Here is a 13,531-nt window from a genome sequence, read left to right as displayed (position 1 = left end):
TATTATGGATAGAGCTGGCCCATCCTACAGCTCAGTGGGTAGTAGTGTTTATTATGGATAATGCTGGCCCATCCTACAGCTCAGTGGGTATTAGTGTTTATTATGGATACTGCTGGCCCATCCTACAGCTCAGTGGGTATTAGTGTTTATTATGGATACTGCTGGCCCATCCTACAGCTCAGTGGGTAGTAGTGTTTATTATGGATACTGTTGGCCCATCCTACAGCTCAGTGGGTAGTAGTGTTTATTATGGATACTGCTGGCCCATCCTACAGCTCAGTGGGTATTAGTGTTTATTATGGATAATGCTGGCCCATCCTACAGCTCAGCGGGTAGTAGTGTTTATTATGGAGACTGCTGGCCCATCCTACAGCTCAGTGGGTAGTAGTGTTTATTATGGATACTGCTGGCCCATCCTACAGCTCAGTCGGTAGTAGTGTTTATTATGGAGACTGCTGGCCCATCCTACAGCTCAGTGGGTATTAGTGTTTATTGTGGATACTGCTGGCCCATCCTACAGCTCAATGGGGATTAGTGGGCACCCTAGTGGCTCAGCGGTCTAAGGCACTGCATCTCAGTGCTAGAGGTGTCACTCCAGACAACTTGGTTCAAATCCAGGCTTGATCTCAACAGTGATTGGGAGACCCGCAAACGGCGGTGCACAATTTGCCCAGCGTCGTCTGGGTTTCACCAGTGCAGGCAGTCATTGTCAATAAGAATTAGTTCTTAACTGACTTTCCTAGTTAAATAAACGTTACAAAAAAATGCAGTGTTTTTATGGACACTCCTCAGACTGGGGTCAGTTCAGGGTTACCTGGAAAGAACAGACACAAGAGATGTAATGTAGTACCAGCAGCACACGAGGTGTGTGTGTGTATGTTTCTCTTTTTAATGCAATATTAATAAGAGACTCCTTTCAGGATGTCTTGGTACTATTGAACTATATGTGCCACTAGAGCAGAGTGCGTCTTACTGTAGAGAAGTACATGATGGGAAGCAGAACCTGCTAATGAACTAAGCCTCTTGCTGAGTCTAGCCCCATCCCATAATTAAATATTCATTGGCTGGTTTAGGCATCCTATTCCCTATAGTGCACCGCTTTTGGCCAGGTGCCAATTAAGACGCAGTAGTTTTTTTTAACTCATAGAAGACGGCTTGGTCTGCTCAGCGGGTAGTAGTGTTTATTATGGATAATGCTGGCCCATCCTACAGCTCAGCGGGTAGTAGTGTTTATTATGGAGACTGCTGGCCCATCCTACAGCTCAGTGGGTATTAGTGTTTATTATGGATACTGCTGGCCCATCCTACAGCTCAGCGGGTAGTAGTGTTTATTATGGATACAGCTGGCCCATCCTACAGCTCAGCGGGTAGTAGTGTTTATTATGGATAATGCTGGCCCATCCTACAGCTCAGTGGGTAGTAGTGTTTATTATGGATAATGCTGGCCCATCCTACAGCTCAGCGGGTGTTAGTGTTTATTATGGAGACTGCTGGCCCATCCTACAGCTCAGCGGGTAGTAGTGTTTATTATGGATAATGCTGGCCCATCCTACAGCTCAGCGGGTTGTATTGTTTATTATGGATAATGCTGGCCCATCCTACAGCTCAGCGGGTAGTAGTGTTTATTATGGATAATGCTGGCCCATCCTACAGCTCAGTGGTTATTAGTGTTTATTATGGAGACTGCTGGCCCATCCTACAGCTCAGTGGGTAGTAGTGTTTATTATGGATAATGCTGGCCCATCCTACAGCTCAGCGGGTAGTAGTGTTTATTATGGAGACTGCTGGCCCATCCTACAGCTCAGTGGGTAGTAGTGTTTATTATGGATAATGCTGGCCCATCCTACAGCTCAGCGGGTAGTAGTGTTTATTATGGATAATGCTGGCCCATCCTACAGCTCAGTGGGTAGTAGTGTTTATTATGGATACTGCTGGCCCATCCTACAGCTCAGTGGGTAGTAGTGTTTATTATGGATACTGCTGGCCCATCCTACAGCTCAGTGGGTATTAGTGTTTATTATGGATACTGCTGGCCCATCCTACAGCTCAGTAGGTAGTAGTGTTTATTATGGATACTGCTCAGACTGGGGTCAGGTCAGGGTTATCTGGAAAGAACAGACACAAGAGATTTAATTTTAATGTAATTTTAGTCACATCTGCACAAGAGGTGTCTGTGTGTGTGAGTGTGTGTGCATTAGTGTATGCGTGTGTGTGTGTGTTCTTGCACATCATACAAGATGTGTGTCTGGGTCTTGGGAGTTGTCTACTGTAGTAGCCAGTACCAGTATGCAGTGTTTTAGTGTGTGTGTGTTGAACATAGCTCTGTGTGCATGTTTCTCCTCATAAAGAGCTGAGTGACTGATGTGTCTACAGCTGTATGCTGTGCTGTGGATTAACATAATGACGTGAGGGTGGGAGTAGTGTTCTGTGGAGCTGAACGCAGCACACAAAGCCCTGGGAAGTACGTGTGAAATTAAAGGGGAGAATGTACAATACTGGGCTGTGAGGCACACTTACACAGAGCTGGGGAGGGAAGACATTCTGACTAATAGGATTTGAACAGCTTGTCTTTGCTCTGTGGCCTGGCGGCATGGCATCCATTCTGGAAACACACACACACACACTCACAGGCACACACACACACACACACACACACACACACACACACACACACACACACACACACACACACACACACACACACACACACACACACACACACACACACACACACACACACACACACACACTCAAAGCCATGTACAGACACACACACACACACACACTCACAGGCATGTACAGACACACACACACACACACTCACAGGCATGTACAGACACACACACACACTCACAGGCATGCACAGACATACACACATTTGCAGGCATGCACAGACACACACACTCACAGGCATGCACAGACACACACAGACACACACACACTGACAGGCATGCACAGACACACGCACACACACTCACAGGCATGCACAGACACACACAGACACACACACGCTCACAGGCATGCACAGACACACACACACACACGCTCACACTCACAGGCACGGGCACTCTCCTTCCTCTCAATGACGTGCATAACTTGGACGATCAGTTCTGGCCCTGCACGACACAGAATGTCAACCCGCCCCAAGCTTTTGGACTTCCAAATGTCTTCTTCTCCTGTTTCCTACGTAATAATAGTTTCCGGGACACTCAAGACCTAAATATGTAGTTACAAACAAACAACAAACCTATTACAGTTTTTACAATCACCTTGGCACTAATTTCAGAATCTTGTGGTCATTTTTCAAAACTCTAGGCACAAAACTCAAAACGGTCATCACTTGTAACACAGGCTGTCCAATGTTCAAAACATTGCATTGTGCATTCATATCTTTAGAAACCTTGCACTTGCAGAATCATTGGTTCAAATAACTCATTTATCATGAAATACCATCGGAACATTCATTTAGATCCTCCACACACAAGATACTGATAGTTTCACTGTGTAGCTGTTCATAAAATCATTAAATATTGTAGTACAAAATATGTGACACATGTTTCATTGTGCTACTACACATAAATATATCACTGTAAAATGACTAGTAGAGAGAATACTACAGACACAGTGGAATCATTGAACAAAATATGAAATTTATTGATGAAATGCAATAAAATCACAACATAGGTTTCTTTGAATCAAATACAAAATAATTCGCTACAAAAATATATAAAAAATACAGTAAAACGTCAACTGCAGTGTTCCTCACCTGGCTTACTGTAAAACATCACTGCAGTGTTCCTCACCTGGCTTACTGTAAAACATCACTGCAGTGTTCCTCACCTGGCTTACTGTAAAACATCACTGCAGTGTTCCTCACCTGGCTTACTGTAAAACATCACTGCAGTGTTCCTCACCTGGCTTACTGTAAAACATCACTGCAGTGTTCCTCACCTGGCTTACTGTAAAACATCACTGCAGTGTTCCTCACCTGGCTTACTGTAAAACATCACTGCAGTGTTCCTCACCTGGCTTACTGTAAAACATCACTGCAGTGTTCCTCACCTGGCTTACTGTAAAACATCACTGCAGTGTTCCTCACCTGGCTTACTGTAAAACATCACTGCAGTGTTCCTCACCTGGCTTACTGTAAAACATCACTGCCGTGTTCCTCACCTGGCTTACTGTAAAACATCACTGCAGTGTTCCTCACCTGGCTTACTGTAAAACATCACTGCAGTGTTCCTCACCTGGCTTACTGTAAAACATTACTGCCGTGTTCCTCACCTGGCTTACTGTAAAACATCACTGCAGTGTTCCTCACCTGGCTTACTGTAAAACATCACTGCACTGTTCCTCACCTGGCTTACTGTAAAACATCACTGCAGTATTTCTCACCTGGCTTACTGTAAAACATTACTGCCGTGTTCCTCACCTGGCTTACTGTAAAACATCACTGCAGTGTTCCTCACCTGGCTTACTGTAAAAAGCAAAACAAAGGATTGATTCCATCAACTCTGCCTTGTGGATTTGGCCACAGGTTCTCATCCACATCACAATGGATGTTTTCATTAGCCAAACATCTTGGGAAGAATCTTCAGGGCATGGTGATGTCATTGCATGTGTCATCCATGGCCTGGAGAAAGGTGGCTTGTTCGTGAGGGCGCAGAATCATTGGTTCAATGATGGGCGCCTATCATATACCTTCCACCTCCATGTAGAGAAAAAATCCTCAATCGTGTTAAGGAAAGGAGAGTATGGGGGTAAGTACAGGGTGGTAAATTGTGGATGGGCCTGAAACCATGCTTGCACCATTTGAGCATGGTGGAACCTGACATTATCCCACACAGTGACATAGGTCATGACATCAACTCTACAGACCTGATTTAGCTCATCAAGGAAGGTTATATTCGAACAGCGAATCATGTGGCTGCCTGCAACTCAATATGTAGATTATTAGATGTTGTTCGACAGGCAAGATGAGTAATCTAAGCAACTTTGACACACATGGTGATTCCAGCATCTCAGAAACAGCTGCCCTCCTGGGATTTTTATGCACTACATTCTCTAGAGTTGACAGTGAGTGGCATTTCTGTGGGCAAAAACACCTTGTTAATGAGAGAGGTCAGAGGAGAATGTCCAGACTCACTCAAGCTAACAGAAAGGCCAAAAATGCTCAAATAACAGATGTTTAAAACAGTGGTGTGCAGAAGGGCATCTCTTAACGTACAACACCGTGAATAATTCAGGCTGTTGTGGAGGCAAAAGGGGGTCCTACCCAGTACTAGATAGGTGTACCTAATAAAGTGGCCGGTGAGTGTACAGTAATGTCAAGTCTGAAAACATGGTCTGGAAAAGTGGTACATGGGACCATAGAAACAGTGTCTGATAAAGAATGATGATGAAATATTACATCTATAGATAATGTAGTCCAATTGGTTCATGTTCCACGGTAATTGGTGTCAATGGATCTCGTTATCCTGAAACTTTCATGATCTAAACATGGAATGTTGTTAGTCAGTTTCCATAAAACTATGCATTAAGAGTAATGCAAAAGTCACTTATCATTTTGAGCAGTTGTATCAATTGATAGTTAGATCTTTACAATGAAATGAATAGACAGTCATCTCAGATGTAATGTGTGAATTCCATTTTGAAATGGTAATACTTTGATGTTAAGTTGTGTCATTTTGAACAGGTGATTTTAGTTCAATGAACAAATGATCTTATCTTTATGTGTATTTTATCCAAGCAATTGGAAAAAGTGTTAGAGTTTTGACAAATTTGCATTTTGATCATTGGTTGTGAGTTGTGTCTAGAGTTGTGAAAAATGACACCAAGGTCCCGAAATTAGTGCCAAAGTGATTGTAAAAAACTGTAATTCCACTGACAAACACAGCAAATAGTCATTGACTAGTTCTCTGATGAGATCCCTTGAAATTCCTCTCAAATGGAACAGTTTATTTTCACAAAGGTGCACTTTCACCAAAGAAACACACAACAAATGATAAAAACCCCACCATGAATTGATTTTCTAGCTGGGTTGGTATATTCACATTGACCAATCTGTTCATCAGATCACGTTCAGAGACATTGTTTATAATAAAATCAAAGCATATATCTAGGAATGACGTCCTGTAATCTGGAGATGTCTGCACACAAGGACGCAGCAACGTCCATGTTGCTTGTCAACACATTAAAGCAGTGGGTTCAGACTAAGCAAATATCAGATTGCCACAACAGCATTGGAAATATCATTTGATTTAGAGCATCGGCAGTTAGAGAGTCAAACAGCAGGTTGACAATGTATTGCCTTATCTTCCCCGGTACTTCCTGTAGCAGACAGAGAACAGCCCAGTATACAGTAACGTGAGGCTACGGGGAAGGAGAAAGTCATTGGGTGTAGCTTAAGTATCCAGGGAGCAAATGAAAATGCAATAATCATCATTGGAAAGCGTGTGAGTCATTACCTGAGTAATGACTAGGAGGTCAGGACCAGTAGAAAGATCAACTCACACACATTGAGATCTTCTCTCAATCTCTCTCTCTCTCTGTCAACCTGTGTTCCAATCCTGTGTTCATTCATTCCCTAGATGGGCCCTGGTCAACAGTAGAACACTAGGGAATAGGTTGCCATTTGGCACGGTCTCTATATGTGTTCTAGAGTCATTTTCACATTGCACAAGGATCTTTCACTGATTGTTAGGAGTCATTACTTTCACTGGGTGAGACCTGTCACCCTTATCTAATTTTAAAATCCTTTTGCCTTAATGATTTCTTTAAGCCAATGTGCTTTTGCATATTGATATCACAACACTGAGACATTGTGTAGGGGATATATACTGTATATTCATAAATTCTCTGCATGGGGGATGCTTTTCTCAATGATTATATTCATATATTCAAATGTTACTTTTTTCTCCACAATGCATTGGGTTTGCCAGATTGGTTCTTATTTTGTGGCCATCCACAGGTTTGCTAATATGTTTTACACATTGCTCACTGAAGACATTCATTTCAATAGACAATGTAGTGATTGAAAACCTCTGTGGTGTTCTTCCAGGTCAGTACTAAATGAGCTGGACACAGTGTGAACACAGAGAGGCTGTAGGTGGAGCAGAGAGCTGGACACAGTGTGAACACAGAGAGGCTGTAGGTGGAGCAGAGAGCTGGACACAGTGTGAACACAGAGAGGCTGTAGGTGGAGCAGAGAGCTGGACACAGTGTGAACACAGAGAGGCTGTAGGTGGAGCAGAGAGCTGGACACAGTGTGAACACAGAGAGGCTGTAGGTGGAGCAGAGAGCTGGACACAGTGGGAACACAGAGAGGCTGTAGGTGGAGCAGAGAGCTGGACACAGTGTGAACACAGAGAGGCTGTAGGTGGAGCAGAGAACTGGACGGCTGTTGGAGCCAACCGTAACAGGCGGTGGGAGGAGTTTAGAGAAAAACTTTACAAAAGATGTCAGAGGGTGGAATTCACTTTTCACTTTTCATTTTTTAAATTTATGAGCACATTTTTGTATGATCTGCATCTTTGAAGTACACTACTGACACTTGAAGGTAGCTTTAATGATTATACAACAGAGGGAACACCCCCCTATCCACATCGATGGAACAGTAGTGGAGAGGGTAGCAAGTTTTAAGTTCCTCGGCATACACATCACAGACAAACTGAATTGGTCCACTCACACTGACAGCGTCGTGAAGAAGGCGCAGCAGCGCCTCTTCAACCTCAGGAGGCTGAAGAAATTCGGCTTGTCACCAAAAGCACTCACAAACTTCTACAGATGCACAATCGAGAGCATCCTGGCGGGCTGTATCACCGCCTGGTACGGCAACTGCTCCGCCCTCAACCGTAAGGCTCTCCAGAGGGTAGTGAGGTCTGCACAACGCATCACCGGGGGCAAACTACCTGCCCTCCAGGACACCTACACCACCCGATGTTACAGGAAGGCCATAAAGATCATCAAGGACATCAACCACCCGAACCACTGCCTGTTCACCCCGCTATCATCCAGAAGGCGAGGTCAGTACAGGTGCATCAAAGCTGGGACCGAGAGACTGAAAAACAGCTTCTATCTCAAGGCCATCAGACTGTTAAACAGCCACCACTAACATTGAGTGGCTGCTGCCAACACACTGTCATTGACACTGACCCAACTCCAGCCACTTTAATAATGGGAATTGATGGGAAATGATGTAAATATATCACTAGCCACTTTAAACAATGCTACCTTATATAATGTTACTTACCCTATATTATTCATCTCATATGCGTACGTATATACTGTACTCTACATCATCGACTGCATCCTTATGTAATACATGTATCACTAGCCACTTTAACTATGCCACTTTGTTTACTTTGTCTACATACTCATCTCATATGTATATACTGTACTCAATACCATCATTCACTCATTCATATATCCTTATGTACATATTCTTTATCCCCTTACACTGTGTATAAGACAGTAGTTTTGGAATTGTTAGTTAGATTACTTGTTGGTTATCACTGCATTGTCGGAACTAGAAGCACAAGCATTTCGCTACACTCGCATTAACATCTGCTAACCATGTGTATGTGACAAATACAATTTGATTTGATTTGATTTGAATCTTCGTTTGGTCATTCATAATTTAAAATGTTTAATAAATGTATTCAATTTATTAATACATTAATTTATGAATAAATTAAATTCTATCCAATTACATTGGATTTGAATCAGTTTTAGCAGTGGTGTAAAGTACTTAAGTAAAAATACTTTAAAGTGCTACTTTAGTAAGTTCGTTATTTTGAAGTATCTGTAATTTACTTTACTATTGTCACATTCGTTGAATGGAGGAGACCAAGGCGCAGCGTGATATGAATACATGTTACTTTTAATAAAGACGGACACTAAACAAACTACACAAAATAACAAACAGAACGTGAAGCTATAATCTAAATGTACAGGCAACTAGACATAGACAATAACCCACAAATTACCCAAAGAATATGGCTGCCTAAATATGGTTCCCAATCAGAGACAACGATAAACAGCTGCCTCTAATTGAGAACCACTCTAGACAACCATAGAGATACATAACACCTAGACGAGTGAACACCCATAGACATGCAAAACCCCTAGACAGGACCAAAACACATACATCACCCATGTCACACCCTGACCTAACCAAAATAATAAAGAAAACAAAGAATACTAAGGTCAGGGCGTGACAACTATTTATAATTTTGGCAACTTTTACTACACTACATTCATAAACGAAATAATGTACTTTTACTCCATACATTTCCCTGATACACAAAAGTACTCGTTACATTTTGATAGGAAAATGGTCCAATTCACACACTTATCAAGAGAATATCCCTGGTCATTCCTACTGCCTGATCTGGCGGACTCACTAAACACACATGCTTTGTTTGTAAATGATGTCTTGGAGTGTTGAAGTGTTGGAGTGTTGGAGTGTTGGAGTGTTGGATTGTGCCCCTGTCTATGCGGCAATGCAATAAAAAAAAACAAGAAATTGTTCTGTCTGTTTTGCTTAATATAATGAATTTGAAATTATTTATACTTTTACTTTTACTTCTGATACTTAAGTATATTTAAAGCCAAATATTTTTTTACTTTTACACAAGTAATATTTTACTGTGACTTTCACTTTTACTTGAGTCATTTTCTATGAAGTTATCTTTACTTTTACTACAGTATTACTATTGAGTACTTTTTCCACCACTGAGTTTTAGCCAGTTCTATTGGATGCTGTTGTAAATGATGTGTTTCCTGTTTTACAGAGCCTCTCCTGGATGACTTCCTGCTGACATACCTGGTGTTCATGTCAACCAGTGATCTGTGTCAGGCTCTCCTGGGACAATATCCTTTTACTTCAGGCTGTGGTGGTCACCTGTAGAATATAATACACCAGCCTAACCTCTAGACTACAGTACACAACCCTTAACTCTAGACTACAATACACAACCCTTACCTCTAGACTACAGTATACCATCCTTACCTCTAGACTACAGTACCTTACCTCTAGACTACAGTACACAACCCTTACCTCTAGACTACAGTAACTTACCTCTAGACTACAGTACCTTACCTCCAGACTAGAGTACACAACCCTTACCTCTAGACTACAGTATACCATCCTTACCTCTAGACTACAGTACCTTACCTCTAGACTACAGTACACAACCCTTACCTCTAGACTACAGTACCTTACCTCTAGACTACAGTATACCATCCTTACATCTAGACTACAGTACCTCACCTCTAGACTACAGTACCTTACCTCTAGACTACAGTACCTTACCTCTAGACTAAAGTACCTTACCTCTAGACTACAGTACCTTACATCTAGACTACAGTACCTTACCTCTAGACTACAGTATACCACGCTTACATTTAGACAACAGTACCTTACATCTAGACTACAGTACCTCACCTCTAGACTACAGTATACCACCCTTACCTCTAGACTACAGTACCTCACCTCTAGACTACAGTACCTTAACTTACCTCTAGACTACAGTACCTTCGCTCTAGACAACAGTATACCACCCTTACATTTAGACTACAGTACCTTACCTCTAGACAACAGTATACCACCCTTACATTTAGACTACAGTACCTCACCTCTAGATTACAGTACCTTACCTCTAGACTACAGTACACAACCCTTATCTCTAGACTACAGTATACCACCCTTACATCTAGACTACAGTACCTTACCTCTAGACTACAGTACACAACCCTTACCTCTAGACTACAGTATACCACACTTACCTCTAGACTACAGTACCTTACCTCTAGACTATAGTATACCACCCTTACATTTAGACTACAGTACCTTACCTCTAGACTACAGTACCTTACCTCTAGACTATAGTATACCACCCTTACATTTAGACTACAGTACCTTACCTCTAGACTACAGTACCTTACCTCTAGACTACAGTACCTCACCTCTAGACTACAGTACCTTACCTCTAGACTATAGTATACCACCCTTACATTTAGACTACAGTACCTTACCTCTAGACTACAGTACCTCACCTCTAGACTACAGTATACCACCCTTACCTCTAGACTACAGTACCTTACCTCTAGACTACAGTACCTTACCTTACCTCTAGACTACAGTACCTTCCCTCTAGACTACAGTACCTCACCTCTAGACAACAGTATACCACCCTTACATTTAGACTACAGTACCTCACCTCTAGACTACAGTACCTTACCTCTAGACTACAGTACACAACCCTTACCTCTAGACTACAGTACCTTATCTCCAGACTACAGTACACAACCCTTACCTCTAGACTACAGTATACCACCCTTACCTCTAGACTACAGTACCTTACCTCTAGACTACAGTACCTTACATCTAGACTACAGTACCTCACCTCTAGACTATAGTATACCACCCTTACCTCTAGACTACAGTACCTTATCTTACCTCTAGACTACAGTACCTTACATCTAGACTACAGTACCTTACATCTAGACTACAGTAGCTTACCTCTAGACTACAGTATACCACCCTTACCCCTAAAGCTACTGACTGTACTATACACACACACACACACACACACACACACACACACACACACACACACACACACACACACACACACACACACACACTACAGTACCTCACACACACACACTACAGTACCTCACACACACACACACACACACACACACACACCCACACACACACACCTCCAACTTGGAACAATTAAAAATGTTGATCCTGTTGGCCTAGCTAATGTCAATACACACAAAGCCTACTGAGAGTCCTCTCTCCTGCTGTGCTGATGCCTTAACTCACGAAGCCCACCTATTGTTCAAAGAGACACCACCGGGGGAAAGAGGAAGGGAAGGAGGTTCTGGACAGGAAACGTCAGGTCCTGCACCTGGTGACACAGTGGACAACACTGTACAGGGACTTCCTACGAGAAGACGAGCATGTTAAACTCTTCATGAAGGTATGCTGGAGCGAGGGAGGAGAAGAAGAAGGGATATTATAGCCTGTTTCCAGATCTGTTGTGCTTTCTTTCAAACTCCTCTAGTCATTTATAAGGAGTTGGCAAGACAAATGTGGGGCCAGGCTAAGGATATGGGACAGTGAGATGACCCTAAAATAAGTGATATCATGATGATACGGGAGGGTGAAAACAGACATTAGATGTCTTTGTGTTTCAGACATTGTATCGTTTCCTCCTGGATGACCTGTATGAGTATCCAACTCTAGAGAAGGAGCAGAAGGACCTGCAGAAACTCCTGCGGCTGCATCGCAGACAGTGAGTGGCCATAGAAATTGAATAATAGAATAATGTGATGAATTAGTTACACTACATGACCAAAAGTATGTGGACACCTGCTTGTCGAACATCTCATCACAAAATCATGGGCATTAATATGGAGTTGCCCCCCCCCACCCTTTTGCTGCTATAACACCCTCCAGGCTTTCCACTAGATGTCGGAACATAGCTGCGGGGACTTGCTTCCATTCAGCCACACGATCATTAGTGAGGTCGGGCACTGATGCTGAGCGATTAGGCCTGGCTCTGTGCAGGCCAGTCAAGTTCTTCCACACCGATCTCGACAAACCATTTCTGTTTGGACCTCGCTTCGTGCAGGGGGGCATTGTCATGTTGAAACAGGAAAGGGCCTTTCCCAAACTGTTGCCACAAAGTTGGAAGCACAGTATCGTCTAGAATGTCATTGTATAATGTAGCATTAAGATTATCCTTCATTGGAACTAAGTGGCCTAGCCTGAACCATGCAAAACAGCCCCAGACCATTATTCGTCCTTCACCAAACTTTACAGTTGACACTATGCATTCGGGCAGGTAGCTTTCTCCTGGAATCCGCCAAATCCAGATGAGTCTGTCGGACTGCCAGATGGTAAAGCTTGATTCATCGCTCCAGAGTCCAATGGCGGCAAGATTTTCACCACTCCAGCCGATGCTTGGCATTACACATGCAGCTGCTTGGCCATGATAACCCATTTCATGAATCTCCCGACGACCAGTTCTTGTGCTGACATTGCTTCCAGAGGCAGTTCGGGAACTCAGTGGTGAGTGTTGCATTCGAGGACAGACAATTTTTAAGAGCTACTGTCACGGCCATCGAAAGAAGTGGACCAAAGTGCAGCGTGGTGAGCATACATTTTCCTTTTATTTAAAATGCCGCCAACAAACGAAGAAACAACCGTGAAGCTTACAGGCCTATAGTGCCACTAACAAAAGTCAACTTCCCACAATGACAGAAGGGAAAAAGGCTGCCTAAGTATGATTCCCAATCAGAGACAACGATAGACAGCTGTCCCTGATTGAGAACCATACCGGCCAAAACATAAATACAAAAACATAGAAAACAGAACGCAGAATGACCACCCAAATCACACCCTGACCAAACCAAATAGAGACATAAAAAGGCTCTCTAAGGTCAGGGCGTGACAGCTACGCGTTCTGTGAGGTTGTGTGGCCTACCACTTTGCGGCTGAGCCGTTGTTGCTCCT

The 13,531-nt window shown here is 42.9% G+C and overlaps 1 protein-coding gene across 1 annotated transcript in view; it reads left to right on the top strand.

The window, feature by feature from the left end:
- Positions 1-12,312, top strand: part of LOC115118866 (rap guanine nucleotide exchange factor 5-like) — a 78,038-nt gene extending 65,726 nt beyond the window's left edge. Inside the window, exons 4-6 of the mRNA XM_065027167.1 lie at positions 9,795-9,873; positions 11,846-11,993; positions 12,211-12,312. Of these exons, the coding sequence (XP_064883239.1) occupies positions 9,795-9,873; positions 11,846-11,993; positions 12,211-12,312 (329 nt within the window). The remainder of the gene's footprint in view (positions 1-9,794; positions 9,874-11,845; positions 11,994-12,210) is intronic.
- Positions 12,313-13,531: the final 1,219 nt, after the last annotated feature.

This window comes from Oncorhynchus nerka, linkage group LG14, assembly GCF_034236695.1.
Source record: "Oncorhynchus nerka isolate Pitt River linkage group LG14, Oner_Uvic_2.0, whole genome shotgun sequence".
In the NCBI taxonomy this organism is placed as follows: domain Eukaryota; kingdom Metazoa; phylum Chordata; class Actinopteri; order Salmoniformes; family Salmonidae; genus Oncorhynchus; species Oncorhynchus nerka.
The sequence above is the reverse complement of the archived record's forward strand: the minus strand, read 5'-3'. Positions and strand labels throughout refer to the sequence as shown.